Raw genomic sequence first — 22,186 nt, forward strand, 5'->3', positions numbered from 1 at the left:
ATATGAAAGTATAGTCACTATTATTGTGATTTCTCTAAAAGACACCAGTAATATCAGTATATCTGGTATATTGAAAAAGCAGGTGTAGGCGCTCTCTAAAATAACTAAGTATACGGCAGCAGTGAACCAGCAGGACTTCCCAATACCTGCTAATAACCAAAAAGTGCAAAAACAGAGTAGTAAACTGCGCCACAGAAGAATTAAAAGTGGTTAAAATATGAAAATGATATATACATACATACAGGATATTCCAACAATATGGTGGTGTATATAAACCTTGACAAAATATAAATATAAAACAATGATGCAATAAGTGCAATATGTCAATTAAATGGCTTATAAATAAAATATACGGAGAACCAGTAAAAAGGCTAACTCACACGTTGCAGAGCTACGTTGCAGAGCTACTGAGAGCTCTGCCGTATAGCGCCTGGACGGTATAATCCCCGTCTTGGGATATAGGGATAATGGTGAGATGTAATATCCAAAGCTCCACAGCCGTGCATAAAAACAAGAGCACAAATAAAATCCAATGGTGTAGTATGTACTATAAATAAATGTTAAATAGAAAAGTAAGTATCCGACTTACGATTTCCAGAGCAATAACTTGCTCTGGTGATGAAAGCTTGTGGTGGTATAAACCCCACCAAGGGATATAGGCAGGATCCAAAGTGCACCAGGAATTGCTGTGTAGCCTTTTATTTCCAGCACAAACCATAGGTGTGCTCCAGACAGGGATACAGATTACAGTAATTAACTCTGCACCATAGGTGTCTGGAGCACACCTATGGTTTGTGCTGGAAATAAAAGGCTACACAGCAATTCCTGGTGCACTTTGGATACTGCCTATATCCCTTGGTGGGGTTTATACCACCACAAGCTTTCATCACCAGAGCAAGTTATTGCTCTGGAAATCGTAAGTCGGATATTTACTTTTCTATTTAACATTTATTTATAGTACATACTACACCATTGGATTTTATTTGTGCTCTTGTTTTTATGCACGGCTTTGGAGCTTTGGATACTACATCTCACCATTATCCCTATATCCCAAGAAGGGGATTATACCGTCCAGGCAGTATACGGCAGAGCTCTCAGTAGCTCTGCAAAGTGTGAGTTAGCCTTTTTACTGGTTCTCCGTATATTTTATTTATAAGCCATTTAATTGACATATTGCACTATCATTGTTTTATATTTGTATTTTCTCAAGGTTTATATACACCACCATATTGTTGGAATATCCTGTATGTATGTATATATCATTTTCATATATTAACCACTTTTAATTCTTCTGTGGCGCGGTTTACCACTCTGTTTTTGCAATATCTGGTATATTAACTTAAAATTTTAACTAAGAGGATTGTTGTGACCAATGGAAGCAGAGACTTGGTTTCTCTCTGTCTTTTGGACAGGTCTTTTTTCTGTGCCAGTGCTTGGCTGCAACCGAGTCATCTGCCCTTTCTCCTCCACAATGTCAAAGCAAGTGCTTTAACAAATCAATAGGCAGTTTAATTAACTGATGATAGCAATAATAAAATTGGTCAATATGATATTTTTACATTATCTAAGACTGTTTGCATTGTATTTTCTTGTTATATTGAAACCATTGTCTAGTACATATGCAAATAACAAGCACCAGGATTTTGCAAAGAGATAAAAACAGGATATGAAGCCGAGTGTATCCAAAAAGGACTGGTTTTGTCTTAAACTTCTTTCTGGAAAAGTGTCAAGTTTGCATCATTGCAAACGCAAGCTGTTCACATATGTTGCATTGTGTAGCAGCATGAACATACACGGAGAAACATTTGTGGTTGAGGGGTAGGCAAATGAACAAAATTGGTCAAAGTTCTAAGTGGAACTAACATTGTGGAAAGTACAACGTTTCTGCTGGTTGCTCAACTTTTTGTTGAGCCCCAGATATTCCCTAATTTCTGACTAAATTGAAGAGATACTGTAGGACCCCAGACCATCTCAGCTCATTGAAGTGTTCTGGGTGCAAACTCCCATCACCCTTAACCCTGCAGTGGTAATTATTGCAGCTTTTATAAACTGCAATAATTACCTCTGATGGTTAACTCCTCCTCTATTGGCAGTCTATCAGAAAGCCACTAAAGGGATTTCCGGAATTGAAACAAACTTTTGGTCCGTTATCTGACACGCTCTGCATGAGGACCTCCCGCGTCAGATTTTCCCCATAGGAAATGCTTTCCTATGGAGAGATCCTAATGTGATCGCGGCCATTGTCGCACATGCACATTAGGTCGCGGGCGCTAAGCCAGTGTCAAGGGACACCGGAGCTGGACCCAGGTAAGTGCCTGAAGGGGTTATTAACCCATTCATTGCTGCGCAAGGGGGCCTTGACAAAGAGAGAAATCTATACTGCCATGAAAACAAACTTGTTTTCCTGGCAGTATAGATTTATCTCTTTGTCAAGATTCCTTTTAAGCTCACCTGCTTAATAATCCACAAAATACTAATGTTATTTACAAAACAATTCCTAAACAGCAGCAAATTTAAAAAGCAGGGCTAGTCACTAAAGTAAGAATTATTGGGAATACAAAATAAATTCAAAATGAATTCCAATTTTAACCTCAAGAAGTCTCAAAATAGTCAGCTATGCTTCTAGATCACCGATGTTGTCTTTTTGTCTTTATGTGCTCACCACCACTATTTCATCAATCTAAACACTTAACATGGCCAGTAACTTGAATAACGAGTTATTTTTACATTACAACCGCCCCGTCTGAACAAGTAGTGATGCACAAAAAGTACCGTTTTAGCAACGAAGAAACATTTCCTTCCTCTCTTTTATTCAATCTATGTAAATCAAACTCTTAAACAGACAATTACTAGTATTAATGAGGAAGTTACAATAACAAGAATTTAATTTTACTTATTATTTCACTACGGAACCAGGGGAAATGAACTAAATTGTAAACAGTAGACAGTGTTTTGTATACTATTCTCTAACACAGATTTATATTATTGTTTGTTCTTTGTCATGTATATGTTTGTAACAGGATTATTCATGAATGAAGGAATACATAATAAATGTAAAGTTCATTTCAAAAATGAAATGAAAGCATAGCTGGCTTAGAGAATGTTTCCATTTTGTCTAGTTTTATCTTAAATGTGAATCTCACTTTGAATTCTCACTGGTCCTTTTACTAACTTATCACACCTATCTTCAGAATCACTTTGATTCAGAAGAGGTCATCCTTCGAATTGAGGGAAGTGTGTCAATATTATACTATTAAGGAAGGCAACATTCCATTCATGGATTCTGGGTATGATGTCTCTGGGTACCCTTAATTCCTTGACAAAGACACCATGTTGAATAGAAACCTCACTTGCTCCACATTTCTATCACCTAGACTGACCCAGATATATTATCTATAAGATTAGGCAGAAAGAGGCTAAGTACGTTATAAAAGCTTCCAAATCACACACAGAAGAGCACAGTCAGTAAAAAAGGGGGACAAAACTTTTTTTAGACACGTAAATGAGAAAAGAAAAGTAAAACAAGGATTAGTTAGATTAAAAACAAAAAAGGAAGGTGTGTAGAAGAGGATAAAGGTCTAGCTCAGTGTTTCCCAACCCAGTCCTCAAGGCACACCTACCAGTCCAGGATTTAAGGATTACCCAGTTTTGTCTAAGGTGTTTTTTCTTTTTTTTCTAAAAACACCTTAGACAAAACTGGGTAATTCTTAAATCCTGGACTGGTAGGTGTGCCTTGAGGACTGGGTTGGGAAACACTGTTCTAGCTGACTGCCTCAATTAATATTTGTGTTCGGTATTTACAGATGAAAATGAAGGAAAGGGACCTCAGTTAAGAAAAAGGATAAATGAGTCATTTATTACACGTGAGTTTACAGAGGAAGAGGTTCTATTTTAACTGTCAAAAGCAAAGACAAATAAGTCAATGGGACCTGATGGAATACACCCAAGGCTATTAAAAGAGCTTAGTGGTGTACTAGCAAAACCATAAACCATTAACAGATTTATTTAACCAATCATTGTTTACAGGAGTAGTCCCAGAAGATTGGAAATTAGCGAATGTTGTGCCCATTCACAAGAAAGGTAATAGGGAGGAGTTGGGCAACTATAGGCCAGTAAGCCTTACTTCAGTAGTGGGGAAAGTGATGGAAACCATGTTAAAGGATAGGATTGTTGAACATCTAAAAACACATGGATTTCAAGATCAGAGACAACATGGGTTTACTTCAGGGAGATCATGCCAAACTAATTTTATTGATTTTTTTGATTGGGTAACTTAAATAATAGATCAGGGGGGTGCAGTAGACATTGCTTACCTAGATTTCAGTAAGGCTTTTGACACTGTTGCACATAGAAGGCTTATCAATAAACTGCAATCTTTAACCCCTTAAGGACGCAAGACGGTTCAGGACCGTCATCGGCATTTTTGCGTTGCCGACCGACGACGGTCCTGAACCGTCCTAAATTTAAAATGTACTTACCCGATCGCCGTCGTTCCCCCGGCGGCGATCGGCGTTGCTCCCGTTGTGGGGAGACTGCCTGCAGCCCAGACAGTCTCCCCATGGCGGATTAGGACCCCTGTGGCCATGTGATCGCCCAACAGGGCGACCACATGGTCACAATAGGTGTCCTAGTCTCTGCCTGCAGGGGGACTGTCTGTGCTGACAGGAAGTCTCCCTGCCAGTGTAAAATCAAAAAAAAAATTAAAGTGAAAGGTAATAAAAAAAAAATATTATTATATATGTGTATATATATATGATATATAGACATATATTATACCTATATAATATATGTCTATATATCATATATATAATGTCATGCTAAGTGTATTTTTATATTAATATGTACATATATTAATATAAAAATACACTTATAATTAAATTACACACGTATATATATAATATATATAATAACTATATATATTGTATATATATATTATTATAAAATACAAATAATACGTAAATTAAATTAAATAAAAAAAATTAAAAATAATAATAAAAAATTAAAAAAAAATTATATATCTATACAAAATTTTATTCTAACTGTATTTTGATATTAATATATATATATTTATATCAAAATACACTTAGAATGAAATTGTATATATATCTATGTATATATAAATAAATAAAAAGAATACGAACTATTCATATGTCCATATACAAAATGACAAATAATTATATAAATATACACGTAGACTTCAAATATATAAATATGCATATATATTTAAATTCTACGTGCGTATTTATGTAATATTTTTACATAATTAAGTTATTTTATTGATTGCAATTTAAGGGACCTGCCTGCCAACCCAGGCCAAAAGTCTAGAGAATTTAATTTGCTAGCATTGTATTTTACCCTGTAACGTTCTACGACACCCTAAAACCTGTACATGGGGGGTACTGTTTTACTCGGGAGACTTTGCTGAACACAAATATTAGTGATTCAAAACAGTAAAACATATCACAGCGATGATATTGTCAGTGAAAGTGACTTTTTTTGCATTTTTCACACATAAACAGCACGTTTACTGATGATATAATTGTTGTGATACATTTTCCAGTTTTGAAACACTAATATTTGTGTTCAGCAAAGTCTCCTGAGTATAACAGTACCCCCCATGTACAGGTTTTATAGCGTTTTTGAAAGTTACAGGGTCAAATATATGGGTCAAATATTTTTACATTGAAAATGGCCAGGTTGGTTACGTTGCCTTTGAGAGCGTATGGTAGCCCAGGAATGAGAATTACCCCCATGATGGCATACCATTTGCGAAAGAAGACAACCCAAGGTATTGCAAATGGGGTATGACCAGTCTTTTTTAGTAACCACTTGGTCACAAACACTGGCCAAAATTAGCGTTCAATTTAGTTTTTTACTTTTTTCACACACAAACAAATATGAACGCTAACTTTGGCCAGTGTTTGCGACTAAGTGGCTACTAAAAAAGTCTGGACATACCCCATATTGAATACCCTGGGTTGTCTACTTTAAAAAAAATATGTACATGTGGGGTGTTATTCAGCGATTTATGACAGATAATAGTGTTACAATGTCACTATTGATACATTTTAAAAATATATGTTTTGAAACCGCAATATCCTACTTGTACTTATAGCCCTATAACATGCAAAAAAATAGCAAAAAGCATGTAAACACTGGGTATTTTTAAACTCAGGACAACATTTTGAATCTATTTAGCAGTTTTTTTCATTCACTTTTGTAGATGAATAAAAGATTTTTCACATAAAAGTCAAAAAACATGTATTTTTTTCAATTTTTCATCATATTTTTTCATTTTTTTTAAATTAAATTACATGAGATTATATAAATAATGGTATGTAAAGAAAGCCCCTTTTGTCCTGAAAAAAACAATATATAATTTGTATATCAACAGTAAATGAGAGAGCGGAAAATTACAGCTAAACACAAACACCACAAAAGTGTAAAAAGATGCCTGGTCGCAAATGTACAACATCGCAAAAAAAGTCCAGTCCTTAAGGGGTTAAGTTTGGATTCCAATATTGTTGAATGTGTAAGGCAGTGGTTGAGTGACAGGCAACAGAGGGTTGTAGTCAATGGAGGATATTCGAAGCTTGGGCTTGTCACCAGTGGGGTAACTCAGGGATCTGTACTTGGACCCATTCTCTTTAATATTTTTATTAGTGATATTGCAGAAGGTCTTGATGGTAAGGTATGTATTTTTTGCTGATGATACTAAGATGTGTAACAGGGTTGATGTTCCCGGAGGGATAAGCCAAATGGCAAATGATTTAGGTAAACTAGAAAAATGGTCAGAGTTGTGGCAACTGAAATTTAATGTGGATAAGTGCAAAATAATGCATCTTGGACGTAAAAACCCAAGGGCAGAGTACAGAATATTTGATAGAGTCCTAACCTCAACATCTGAGGAATGGGATTTAGGGGTGATTATTTTTGATGACTTAAAGGTAGGCAGACAATGTAATAGAGCAGCAGGAAATGCTAGCAGAATTCTTAGTTGTATAGGGAGTGGTATTGGCAGTAGAAAGAGGGAAGTGCTCATGCCATTATACAGAACACTGGTGAGACCTCACTTGGAGTATTGTACGCAGTACTGAAGACCGTATCTTCAGAAGGATATTGATACCTTAGAGAGAGTTCGGAGAAGGGCTACTAAACTGGTTCATCGATTGCAGGATAAAACTTACCAGGAAAGGTTAAAGGATCTTAACATGTATAGCTTGGAGGACAGACGAGACAGGGGGGATATGATAGAAACATTTAAATACATAAAGGTAATCAACACAGTAAAGGAGGAGACTATATTTAAAAGAAGAAAAACTACCACAACAAGAGGACATAGTCTTAAATTAGAGGGACAAAGGTTTAAAAATAATATCAGGAAGTATTACTTTACTGAGCGGGTAGTGGATGCATGGATTAGGCTTCCAGCTGAAGTGGTAGAGGTTAACACAGTAAGGGAGTTTAAGCATGCGTAGGATAGGCATAAGGCTATCCTAACTATAAGAAAAAGGCCAAGGACTAATGAAAGTATTTAGAAAATTGGGCAGACTAGATGGGCCGAATGGTTCTCATCTGCCGTCACATTCTATGTTTCTATAAGATGTCAAACCATATTAAAACAAACAGTCTCACATTTTACTTTTGGAGGGCGCCAGGCCACTCCTGGCACCATAGCTAACACAACTGAAAGTAGTGGTTATTGTATTTGGACTTTTCCTTTAAATATGTCTTAAAAACCTTTAAAGAATTTTTAAAATGGTAACATGGTTTACAGAACATTTTATGCTGCAGTGATGAAAAATTCGGTTCAGCTAAACCATTTTTTCCAAAATTAAAATCTGGGACCTCCGACATTCACTCATTCGATTGATTCTTTCGTCCAAATATAATCCATGAAGTATATTCGGGGAAATTATTGAGATAAACCAAAAATGGAGATGGGCTAGTCAATAAACATTATGTATATATTTTGCAGTACACTAAGGCGCATTTTCCCTCCATTTGGATCACAGATCAATTAAGAAAAAGTAACCAATAGGGGGCAAATGAAGAGGAGCAGTAAAAATTAATAAATAAATCTCTCTCTCTCTCTATATATATATATATATATATATATATATATATATATATATAGTATATTTATTAAATAAATACTTTATAAATATAGTTGTTTTTTATTGCTTTTTATTATAACTTCTTACTTGATCTGTATATAAAATCAAAATTAAGTATATGTCCCCTAGCCATCCCTCATCTTTTTTTCCGTCAATCATGTTTTTCTTTAGCCCTACGAGTGGAACTCTGAATCCTGACGCAAACAAATGCTTGTCCATCTCACTAGTCGTTTGCTCGGTATGGCGCTTCGGAGATACAAAAGTCAGGCCAACTTTTTTATTCGTCTAACTTCCTGCTAATTGCTATTTGGCCAAAACCGAACGTACAGTTATAGTTGGTTGTATAAAAAGGATATGTGCAGGCACATTCATAATAATAATAAAAAAAAATAAAAAATTTGATTAGTTGTGATTTGTTATGTTTTACAAGAGTAAAATTATGTGAATGGAAAAGCATATAATTTTATAACATGACAGGAGGCTTCGTATTTGCTTAAGTCTCTCTTTACTAGAACTCCACAGCAGCACAGAAAAAACAACCAATCAGAAAAAAGTTAGGTACTATAAAACTCCCCTCCCCATGCATCATTTCCTCTTTCTTTGCTGCTCCGCACCAGTACAGGTCAGAGTACCACTGCCTCCTGCTTATAGTGGGTGGCTTTGGGATTTATTGCTTACATTCAGTTTTTTAGACTCTATTTTGTAGATTGCACTTGTTAAATTTGGTCATAGATATATTTATCTTCAGTAATCTATTTATTTATTTTCTTGTGAGATTTTAGTCTTAGGTATTTATTTATTTATTTAATTTTCTGCCCTTGCTGGATTTGTTCCATCATGGTGTTTTATATCTTGTGTGATTTATTTGTCCCCTGCAACTTCGCCTGTAGTTTCCTATATATTTGTGGGGGGTCTTTGGGGTCCTTGCTGCCTTTTTCTTGGGCTTGTGCCCCCCCTGCCCGTTTCCCTTGGATTGTGTATGCCGGTTTTTGTTCAGGCTATGTGATTCCGCCTTTTACTGGCGGTGTGTGTGCCGCTCGGGGCGTCAGGAGGCTTACTACATCTGCCTCCTTCGACCCCTGAGCTCCGGGACCGCGGATTTCATCTCCGGCGGTCCCATGTACTTTGCCGGCCGCGGGGGTACTCGCGTGCGCTTCCCGCTAGTACCCAGCGGGCGGATCTTCTTTCCCCACGTGGCCGCTCGCCGCGGCCGCCTCCGCCCGCGGACCTCGTGTGTCCGACCGGGCGGGGGAGAGTTCGACCGGGCGAGAGTGCAACCGCACCCCCCCCCTACCCCCGTCGGTACTATTCATTACTTTGCTTGTTGGAGGTCTACCTCCACCTCCACCCAGTTCGGTTTTCCTACTGCATGTCAGTTTGTTCTTTCATTACTGACTACATGCAGTTTGTGCTTTATGCAGTTTGTGTCATAGGGGACAATGTAGTGATTTTTTCCCTTGAGATTTTATGTCCAGATAGATGTATGTACTTGTATATATGTATTTATGTAGATTTGTGTGTGTGTGTGTGTGTATAGATGTTGAGCTCTGTATATTTAGATTTCTTTTACTGGGGGTACATGCCTATAGGCAGTATACCATATACTGCTCTGTCTGTGACACAGAACTTATTTTACCACTGTAGGCGTACTTCATACGCTTACTTCCTATGGGGGCCTGTACCCTGCATGCACCATATCTACTGTATTAGTGGCCTACGTCTGGCCCATTATTGCATGGTACACCAGGACCTATTATGTCACTCTGATTACTGTGGGTTTAGCTGTCATGTATATCACGGATTGCTGACAGTTGCGTGAACAGTGTATATCACAAATTACTGTGAGTCTTTCCTGACAGTCTACGTTACAGATTGCTGTGTGTTTTACTGTCAGTGTATATTACAAATTACTGGGAATTTTTCCTGACAGTCTACGTCACAGATCGCTGTGAGTTTGCTACAGTGTATATCACAGTTTTTCTGCGAGTTCTGCTATTCGTGTGCTTCGCAGTATATATTTTTTTATTTATTTATGTATTTATTTATTTATTTTTTTCTGGACCAGTTATGAGGACTCAGATGAGTCTACTCTGGTTTGGATATCCTGTCCATGGCACATATAGACATGACTGGACCGGGCTCTGACTACCTGGTATGGGAGACCAGTCTACGCTGTTACTATACAATTTAGTCAGGTCCTTGGGGAGAGCCATTGAGTTGGCTACTTAGCCCTACTCCTGGGAGTTTCCATGGTTACAATAGCCTTCAGGGATATGATGATGGTAACCTATAATGATGCTAAAAATTTTCAAACGGACCCGTGTGGGCAGGTGCTTACCGATTCACAGTTTTAGGAAAGTATCGCTCAGCGTATCTTACATTCATGGACATGAGGATCACTGGAACAACTGCCGCGTCTACCCACTACAGCTGGAATACCACTGTTTGCCTGCTGGGCATTTAGGGGCTGCCGGTCCCGGTTCAGCTTACCCACACGGCATTACACTGTCTAATAGGGTTGGTGTCTAAGGGTCCCATGTCACAAGTGGCCCTGAGGATCTGCAATTTTTAGGGACCTCTACCCGAACGCGGAGGTCCCCGTTGCTCATTCAGTACCCATTGTAAAGCGCTACGGAATTGGAGGGCACTATATAAATACAGGGCTACAATAATATCGTGGTATACACAACCCATTGATTGGCCTGCTATGTCAGTGCCCATAAGAATGGCCTGCTTTGTCTGTGCCCATAAGAATGGCCTGCTATGTCTGTGCCCATAAGAATGGCCTGCTATGTCTGTGCCCATAAGAATGGCCTGCTATGTCTGTGCCCATAAGAACGGCCTGCTATGTCTGTGCCCATAAGAACGGCCTGCTATGTCTGTGCCCATAAGAACGGCCTGCTATGTCTGTGCCCATAAGAATGGCCTGCTATGTCTGTGCCCATAAGAATGGCCTGCTATTGTCTGTGCCCATAAGAATGGCCTGCTGTTGCCTGTGCCCATAAGAACGGCCTGCTGTTGTCTGTGCCCATAAGAACGGCCTGCTATTGTCTGTGCCCATAAGAACGGCCTGCTATTGTCTGTGCCCATAAGAACGGCCTGCTATGTCTGTGCCCATAAGAACGGCCTGCTATGTCTGTGCCCATAAGAACGGCCTGCTGTGTCTGTGCCCATAAGAACGGCCTGCTATGTCTGTGCCCATAAGAACGGCCTCTGTGCCCATAAGCTCGGCCGGCTATGGCGGTGCCCCATTTATTGGCCTCCTATGTCGGTGCCTATTTGTATGGCCTACTATGTCGGTGCCTTTTGCTTGGCCAACTATTCTGTGTCCATTAGTTTGGCCTGTTGGGCCTGCTCTATCCCCTTTTGGCCGCAGGCCTGGGGGAATATCACTGAGGAGAAGCCAGTGCCCACCAGTGACATGGAAATGGGCGGGTGTCCGGAAAAGCACCATTGCCATACTACCCAAGAGGACACCAATATACGGCCATCTGAATATGGTAGGTAGGGTGAAGGCCCTAAACCTCAGACCTGAAGGGCAAGTTTTCTTATTAAGACTCCGGACACACTTCCGCGGTTGCGCCAGTCCGGCGACGACACTTCTCCGAGGAGAACTTTGCAAGGACAATGACCGGTACTCAGACACCTACAGGAGAACGCTGTGTTTTTCCTTGTCTTTATCAACTAACTCCGTATCTGTCTCCCGGTGTCCATATAACTATCGGTAGTTATTCCTGCGTAAGGTTAGCTCCTGGCCCTGTTCAGTGGGGCTTACTTGTCTTGCCTTCCGGCCTGCCTTTTGCCTTCTAGCTGAGATGGAATTTGCATTCTACTCGCATCTACGTTTTTGTTGTCTTTTTCGTTTTCGTGACTTCCTTTTCCTTTCGCTCGGGTCGTCGAGAGGCCTGACTTGACCTCCTCCGACCTCCCGGGTGCTCGTGGATTGCGGAGAACGTCTCCAGCTTTCCTCAGACTACCAACGGTTCGCCTGGACCCCGCGCGCGCGCTCGGGATCCGGACGGTCAGTTGATAGTTTTTCCATCGTTTTCCCGTAGATTGCCCTCAGCCTTATGCTGATACTCGAATTTGGTGTACCCTTTAGTTGGTCACCCTGAGTCCCTAGGGACCCTAGCTTGGATCACAGGAGGGTGCGGCCCTCCATCTCTTCAATCCGAGAATATTTTATCTGCTGGAGCAGAGAGCGAACCCCTCTCAGATACGTTACCGGACACTGATTTGTTATTAGAGGGCGCAGCCCCCCCTCAACCTCAGCCGGAGACTGAGCTGGATACAGGGGTCATGTTTGGAGGAAGCATTCTCATAGAGAGGAACGGTCATGGATGCTGACTCTACTGTTTGGTTATTTACGGGTGCGGCCCGCTCAGGCTATCAGCCGGACGTTAGCACGATATTTGATAACATTAGTAGAGAGCGCGGCTCTCTCATGCACTCGACGCTCTACGGTGCCATCCATTTGTTCATCACACAGGCTTGTACCTGTGCAAGACACCGATGACTACAGGGAGGGGCGTCCCTCCTGCATTCAAGTAGTTCTGACGTCCGTGCTACTGATTTCGATATAGAGGACTGCCTGGTCATGCAAGATATCCATAGGTAGACTGGTTCCCTCTAGTCTATCTCCTGTAATGGAGGGATATTCTCACAGTGGTATAACGAGGGGTGACTCCCACTTATTTATACACATTCCTGGAGATGGAACTCGGGTATTATGTGAGTGCAGGTTTGGGTATATTCTGCACCATAACAAGCAGAGGATTGCTTTCTGTTTTTGGATATCCGGACCATTGTGAACAACTGCTCAGACAGTTTCTCCCATATTTAGGTGGCAGGAGATACGGGGACCTTCAGGGAGCAAACGGGCTCTACCTTGCTCGGGTAACAGGATTAAGGAGAGCCTATTATCCGCTCTGAAGGTAAAAAGCCGTACGTATGGTTCACAGGGTACGACCGGAAACCCCGTTTTGTCTTGACCTCCCCGGTCCTCAGATCTTGGGATAAGATGGCAGGACTGCCCCGTCTCCTCGAAACGCATACCGGGTGATCAGGGTTCGGAGATGGAGGACCCTCCGTCTATACTCTAGTTATTCCTCACGGGAGCCATCTTGTTGGATTCGCGCTACCCTACTTTTCAACTATCGTCGAGGAGACCTACGAGACCTTATGGTGGTACCTGGTATACCCCGACTCTCACACAGACATCTTTCACTCTTGGACGAGGGCATTTCAGGATGGAAATCTGCGTTCCTGTTTGCACTTCCCATTCCTTTGAGGCTTTCTGGGATTCCCTATTCCCAGAATAGTCGACCACCGTTCCTCCACTCAAGTTCAGTTCGGAACCCTGAACGGACGTCTTCTGGAGCATTTTCTCTACGGCGTCCGAAGTTTACACGGTCCGTTTGGACTATTGGAATCACTTTGTATACGGCTGGTCTGGCCACACTCTCATTGTGTGCGTTATGAATTTATGCTCGGATGAGTCACCCCACCGGGTAGGACAGGAAGGTACGAAGATCCTCCTCGGCTTCTATTGCGATTTTGGTGGTGGTCTTCGGTGCATTCCTTGAGATTGGAGATCTCCCTGCAAGGCCGCATCGCCGAATGGCCCTGGCACGATCGGTGGAGCCGCCTTATGGGTCATGAGTTGAGACTTGGTGTCAGTTTTCTTCTCGCGACCCTAGGTCATAGAGCGGATTTTGAAGTTATACAACTACAGGAATGTGACTAATAGGTCAGCTTGCCAGCTCATGGACCGACTTCTAGGAAACAGTTTGCTACGCCACGTACAATGGATTTACCGACGGAGGGTGCCTTTTTCCGTATTTGAGATACCTTGTCGGTTGGCATCTTCTTTGACCCGTCGGCTGTCATTTATCGTATTGGAATGTCCAATTAGGATTACTCTGATATTTCCTGGAATAATTACCAGCGACACAAACAGCGTTGGATTGGTGAACTGAGCTTTCAAACAGCAAATACGAAGCCTCCTGTCATGTTATAAAATTGTAGATTATGCTAGCTTTAGTGTACCTATAATCTTAATTTTATTAATGACAGGAGGCGAGTATTTCCCACCCATTCTTGTCCCTCCCTTGTTTTATGTTAGTTTAGATTATCAGGTAGGTATGCAACTCTGTTTGTTGTCTCTGCTACCTGTCGCTTGTTCCTTATGTCTGTTTTTTTCCATTAATAGGGTTGGGATATTTACATATTAGGTTAATTTGGTTGCTCATTGGATATCTTCATGTTTATTCGGAGTACATTTCATTGGATAATCAACCTGTTCGATTCTGTTTTTTATCTCGTTTCAGTTTACAGTCCATCTACACTATCGAGTTTGACGGTTACACTTGGATGGTGGACATCGTTATATTAATCGTATCTAGGACTTCGTTTCTTCCCCATGATGTTCTCTGCCTTTTATTCTGTTTTGTCGCAGCTTGAAAGAGGAAATGATGCATGGGGAGGGGAGTTTTATAGTACCTAACTTTTTTCTGATTGGTTGTTTTTTCTGTGCTGCTGTGGAGTTCTAGTAAAGAGAGACTTAAGCAAATACTCGCCTCCTGTCATTAATAAAATTAAGATTATAGGTACACTAAAGCTAGCATAATCTACAATTTCTCATTAAAATGGTTTTCTGCAGTTGATGAGTGAAACATTCACGTAGACAGGGTGACTATTACAATATGTTTGCCAGAACCAAATATTACACTTTGATGTCATGTTCTTGTACGACTGCTATGTTTATTTGCTGAGCATTTACAGTAATGCACTGCCAGCAGACATCAGTGACAACATCATACAATGGACACATTTTCAATGAGCCATATGGTTCCTTACAGCTTCTCTAAATTAATTGCCTGTTTACTAACAGACATGTTTTAACAAGCAAAGCCAAATGATTTAAAACAAACACAGAAAAAAAATCATCCAAAATAAAGAGACTTTCGAAGAATCTTTGGAAAAGGATGTTTATTTAGTTAATACATCACCTCTGGCAATGATGCAGGAGGGCCTGGAATATTCAGTTCTTAAAGTGGCACTGACACCTCCGCCCTTTCCAAAAAAAATTGTATTTCATAAACATAGAATCTTTATTAAATACCTCATTTTGACTGTTTTGGTATTCCATAGATGGTGAAAGTACCGCTTTAATATACATGTGAAAATCATACAAGCTGCCTCTATATTGGATTGTAGAAAAACGTGCATGTAGATATTTTTCGGAACCTCAATGCCCACTGTCACTTATTTAGCCCAAATAAATAAATGAATCATCAACGTATATACTCAATTACATACCTCACAAAATTTCTAATGGACAAAGATGGACACTTCCATTTCAGGGGTGTGAGTGGGGGTTTGGACTGTTCTGATACATTTCAGGTAGCTTACTAATAAAAAGTTATGCAACTAAAATATATAGAACAAGAACAAAGTATCTTATTGATAAAGGCATTTATGGTAGTTTAAAGACACTTTGCAGTGAGTTGTATTACTGTGGAACCCTGGTATACAGTACAGAGCTTCTAGAAAAAAGGGACACTAGGACAGAAAGGAGCTACACAGAAGTATAGGCTCAAATATGGTGTATCCATTCTAAATAGGGACAGCAGGTAAGTATTGCTAAATTATGAATTGAAAGACAAAAGATAACAGTTTCTAGTATTTCATGTCCCATCCCAATATGTCTGCAGAAGATGAAAATGAACAAACACCCAATTTATGGATATTTGTAAACAATCAATCGACTCTTTGGGAAAGTGATAGAGTGGGCATTAAATATCCACCCACACACAGATACATGTATTATACATATCTAATTTACAAAAATAATATGGTTATGCATCACCTGCATATCTCCTGCTGGCAGGGCCGGATTAACATAGGGGCTGATGGAGCTGCAGCTCCAGGCCCAGGCCCATGGAATAGGCCCATTTACACACTACTCTTAGGTTTGCCACCTGACTGGTATTTTACTGGCACAGCTGGTATTTGAGGCTGCCTGGCCAATGCCAGTATTGCAGTAATTCAGGCAATACAAATGCAGGTATTTTTCTTAGTATAAACGGAAATTACTCTGCAATACCATCACCGGCCAGTAGGGGGTCACTGTGTGTGGAGACAGGCAGGGATAGGAAGTAACAGTATATCCCTCCCTGCCTCTCTCTACTATTCACTGATCCGTTGGGGAGCAGCTACACAGCACAGAGATTCCAGACAGCAGCTCTACAGCTCAGGTAAGTGAGGGATGGGGGGAAAGGCAGCAGGGATGGGGACATGGGGACACTGAGACACTAGGAGACACTGAGAAACTAGGGACACATGGAGACACAGACACTAGGGGATACTGGGAGACCTGGGGACACTGAGACACTTGGGGACACTGGAAAACACGGGGCCCCCTCTGCAAATACAGGGAGCCGGGGGGCCCCAGAATGCCATCGGACCACCAGGGATCAAAGGATCTTCCCCCCTCCCTGAACCAGGTAAGAAACAGGGAGGGGGGAATAACTTTCATTACATTCATACATGCACTACTAAACACACCAACACACACTGCATCCACTACACTAACACACACACTGCATCCACTGAACTAACACACACACTGCATCCACTACACTAACACACACACTGGGGGACACTGGGAGAAATGGGAACACGGAGAGACAGAGACATAGGGACATTGGGAGACACTGAGACATTGGAACACAGAGACACTAGGGACACAGTGTCCCCATGACTCCCAGTGTCTCCTAGTCTCCCAGTGTCTGTGTCCCCATGTCTCAGTGTCCCTAGTGTCTCAGTGTCCCCATGGCTCCCAGTTTCCCCTAGTCGTCCAGTGTCTGTGTCCCCATGTCTCCAGTGTCCCTAGTGACTCAGTGTCTCCATGTTTCCCAGTGTCCCCAAGTGTCTCAGTGTCCCACGGTCTCTCAGTGACATGGGGACACAGTGAGAAATGGGGACACTTGGAGAAATGGGAACACTGAGAGACTAGGGGACTGGGCGGCATGGGGACACTGACACTGTGATACATAGGGACACTGTGAGACTGGGTGACTTGAAAGACTGAGACACTGGGAGCAATCCATCTATACAGCAGAATCCAACTGTGAGTAGTTTGTTGGTGATTTTACAGAATTTTCTCTTATGTCACTCCTTGTGATTTACATCATGTGATGTCACACATAACTAATTAATTATACAAATGTATAAGGCTGGTGTTTTTTTCCAAGAAAGGTGGCAACCCTAACTACTCTTCACATACACTTGCAATCATGTATTTCTGACCTTATTATGTTAAAACCACCATTTAGCCCCCCTGGCCCCCTCTTGCCTCCCTAAATATAGTACACTCTTACTTGTATTCAAGTCTGCAGCTGCTGGCTCTGTCCCTGTCTGCCTCTGAACTGACTTTGTCTGCTGACATCTTCAGAAGTGGTGGTTACAATGCTTCCCCATAGGATTGGCTGAGACTGTCAACTAGGCAGATTAGGGGGCAGAGCCAGCACAAACATAGCCCTGGCCAATCAGCATCTCCTTATGAAGATAAATTGATTCAATGCATCTCTATGAGGAAAGTTCAGTGTCTGCATGCAGAGGGTGGAGACACTGAATGGCACTGCTGCACCTCTAGCAGCCATCTAAGGAGTGGCCATCAGAGTTTATTTTCTCTGAAAAGACAGTGTTTACTGCAAAACGCTTGGAGGGAATGATTCTACTTAATAAAACAAATACAATAAGCTATAGTTGTTCTGGTGACTAAAGTGTCCCTTTAAGTTTGAAAGCTTAAGAGGGATGCATGGAAACAAAACCTGTGTGGACTCTAACACTGTGGCATGTCCCCTTTCTTCTACACTCACTACATACACATTTCTCTGTCCCAGACTATATACCAGGAACGTCTGCCTGCTAGTAAGATGATAATGAGACAAGTGGACATGTGAGTGCTAGGGAACAGTCCTTAGAAAGCGTGGAGTAGGCGCTTCATTTGATGCATTTATGTCAAGTTCAGGGCGCTGCCTGCATAATATGCCCTTAGTTGGACAGCCTGCATGATTGGCAGGCAGCCTGACATGCATTCATGCCAGGCTGGTCTTCCAATTCTTTTTTGGGCATGTTCACCCCTTTTGGCAGATGTGGTCACGTGATTTTACCCTGCACATTGACTTCCTGCTTCACTGGACACTGCTGTTATGGATTTGGATTTACTTGAAAGATGAAAGCATAAATTAGAGAGATTAGCATAGAGTATGTGTTTTCGTATAGCTGCATCCTTTGAGTTTCCCTCCAACACCATCTCCCTCAAATACATGATGCTTGGGAGGTATGATTGTTTTAGTGTTTTTGGTCAATAAAATTCTGTAATTAGGCCCCATCATAATTGTCTGCACCAGGCCCACTGGGCTCTTAATCTGGCCCTGCCTGCTGGACTTTGAGAAGTCCTCTTTGCTCATAGAAACTTGAGAAATCAAGTTTCCACAACTATCCCAGAGTCCAAAGCCTGGCAAATGAGCAGACAGGCATTGTGTTTCAGACTTCATACTACATTTCTGCAGATACCCTTAACAATGGTCACTGTCTTAAACACAGCTTTTAGTAAATCAAAGCATGAAATGGTCAAAGGATCCAAAGGCACATTTTCTGGCCATCCTACCCATTATGGGCGTGATGCAGTTCATACCATTGCTGACATGCCTTTAGGACCCCACCTACACGTCACGATTCCATACCTCCCTTTCTTGTATTGTATTTGTTCTCATTCCAAGGTTCCAGGTTTAAAGCAGGGAGCCAGGAGGCATAGAGTGTGTTTTTAACACTATAGGGTCAGGCAGGGCCGCCATCAGGGGGTGACAACCGTGACGGTTGTCACGGGCCCGGCGGTCCTGGGGGGCCCGGACTGCTTTGGCAGTCCAGGGCCCCACAATTACACTCTGCACATATATATAGCGATCATCGCTATATATATGTGCAGCCGCGGGCCCCCCGGCTCCCTGTATTTGCAGAGGGGGCCCAGCGGACTGCAGGAGCACTTTCCAGCATTTGCCTGTCTCTAACTCCCGCGAGATGTGCGGTCGGTAGAGCGTTGCCATGGGTTACCATGGCAACGCTCCGCGCGACGCGCAAACCACGTCTCGCGGGAGTTAGAGACAGGCAAATGCTGGAAAGTGCTCCTGCAGTCCGCTGGGCCCCCTCTGCAAATACAGGGAGCCGGGGGGCCCCAGAATGCCATCGGACCACCAGGGATCAAAGGATCTTCCCCCCTCCCTGAACCAGGTAAGAAACAGGGAGGGGGGAATAACTTTCATTACATTCATACATGCACTACTAAACACACCAACACACACTGCATCCACTACACTAACACACACACTGCATCCACTGAACTAACACACACACTGCATCCACTACACTAACACACACACTGCATCCACTACACTAACACACACACTGCATCCACTGTACTAACACACACACTGCATCCACTGCACTAACACACACACTGCATCCACTGCACTAACACACACACTGCATCCACTGCACTAACACACACACACTGCATCCACTGCACTAACACACACACACTGCATCAACTGCACTAACACACACACTGCATCCACTGCACTAACACACACACTGCATCCACTGCACTAACACACACACTGCATCCACTACACTAACATACACACTGCATCCACTACACTAACACACACACTGCATCCTCAACACTAACATACACACTGCATTCACTACACTAACACACACACACTGCATTCACTACACTAACACACACACTGCATCCACTACACTAACACACACACTGCATCCACTACACTAACACACACTCTGCATTCATTACACTAACACACACTCTGCATCCACAACACTAACATGCACACTACATTCACTACACTAACACACACACTGCATCCACTACACTAACACACACACTGCATCCACTACACTAACACACACACTGCATCCACTACACTAACACACACACTGCATCCACTACACTAACACACACACTGCATCCACTACATTAACACACACACTGCATCCACTACACTGACACACACACTGTATTCACTACACTGACACACACTCTGCATCCACTACACTAACACACACACTGCATTCACTACACTAACACACACACTGCATCTACTAAACACACTGTATTCACTACACTAACACACTGTATTCACTACACTAACACACTGTATTCACTACACTAACACACACGCTGTATTCACTACACTGACACACAAGCTTTATTCACTACACTGACACACGCTTTATTCACTACACTAACACACATGCTTTATTCACTACACTAACACACACACTGCATCCACTACACTAACACACACATACTGTATTCATTACACTGACACACACATACTGTATTCACTACACTGACACACTCTGCATTCACTACACTGACACACACTCTGCATCCACTACACTAACACACACACTGCATCCACTACACTAACACACACACTCTGCATTCACTACACTAACACACACGCTGCATTCACTACACTGACACACACTCTGCATTAACTATACACACAGCATCCACTACACAAACATCCTGTATTCACAGTACACGCACTACATCCACCACACATTTAAACATTCTGCATTCACTATACAGAGACACTGCGTCTAAAACACACACTACATCCACTAAACACATTGCATCTAGTACACACAAAAACTACATCCACTACACAAACACACTACATCCACTACACACACTGCATCCGCTACACAAACACACACCATGCATTCACTGCACAAACAGTATCTAATACACACAAACACTACATCCATTACACACATTCTAATTCACTTCCACTATACACACCACATTCAGTCCTGCATCATTGTCTGCGGACTAGGTAAGAGTCCTGTGGGCGGACTCGTGGGCGGGCCTGGGGGGAACTTGTGCTTTGTCAGGGGCCCCAAAATGTGTGGTGGCGGCCCTGGGGTCAGGAATACATATTTGTGTTCCTGACCCTATAGAGTTCCTTTAATAGTGTGTTTCTGTTGCAATGGTGATACTGACCTTATTGTGGTTGTTCATTTATATTCTGGAAATTTTCTCTAACGACACCATATATTCTGTCTCCTTAGGCGTAACTTTTAAGCCAGAATTTTGAGTCCTTGAAACTGTGTCACTATTTAGTGAATACCAAATAGCACTGTGGTTTGGGCTAGTTTGGTTTAATGTTTGAGGTTTCCTTTTCATTTTTCACGATTAACAGTTTAGTGAATAACCATGCTAAATAAATAACAAATTTATGTTTATACAAGACTATAATACTCTTTTTAGTAATTTCACCCATTAATAAAAAGTTATTCATTTTACCTTTTTTGCACTATCCAAAAGATACAGTGTCATCTTTCAATAATATATCAGTATTTATTTAAAACACTGTTCGAAGTTTCTAGTGATATTACTCACCATGTGGAACTTGAGCTGCTCCGTGTTCCAGATGTTGGAGAAATTGTATAAAACACACAACCGAGTCATTTCCCTTGACTCTTAGAAGGTCAAGAAGTCTTCTTGCCTATAAAACACCAGCATTGTTACTTGTATAAACTTTGAAATAATTATTAATAGTTCAACTTTTATGTTAGTGGAATTGTGAAAACAATATCAGAGCAGCCACTTTGACTTTTTCATCCATTGAATTTCCTATTTGCACATTATGACCTGTGACAAACTTGTTCTGCCAGACCATTTGGCACTAAGCTATTTAAAGGGATAATAATAGGATAGGCTTTCAAAGCTGTATTCAGAGACCTATAGTTTTCTCGTTACCCCGCCCCTTGCCTTAAAAGGGTTAAAAAACACTTTGTGTACTTACCTGATCCCAGCGCCGATATCCCTCAGTGCTGGGTCAGAGCTCCACCTCCTTCTACATCATCTGACGGGCGGGGGCTAAGAAAAGGTTGTAGTAGTTATGGTGCTTGTAATGTTCCTTTAATATTGCATTTTACCAGTCACATCAACGAGTGACAAATAAGGTATG

General features: G+C 41.6%; 1 protein-coding gene across 2 annotated transcripts in view; it reads right to left on the minus strand.

The window, feature by feature from the left end:
- Nucleotides 1-22,186, minus strand: part of NOD2 (nucleotide binding oligomerization domain containing 2) — an 82,168-nt gene that overhangs the window by 20,518 nt on the left and 39,464 nt on the right. For both annotated transcript variants that reach the window (XM_063437986.1, XM_063437987.1), the window contains exon 3: nucleotides 21,616-21,721. In XM_063437986.1, the coding sequence (XP_063294056.1) occupies nucleotides 21,616-21,721 (106 nt within the window). The remainder of the gene's footprint in view (nucleotides 1-21,615; nucleotides 21,722-22,186) is intronic.

The sequence above is a fragment of the Pelobates fuscus genome, chromosome 12 (genome assembly GCF_036172605.1).
Source record: "Pelobates fuscus isolate aPelFus1 chromosome 12, aPelFus1.pri, whole genome shotgun sequence".
NCBI lineage: Eukaryota > Metazoa > Chordata > Amphibia > Anura > Pelobatidae > Pelobates > Pelobates fuscus.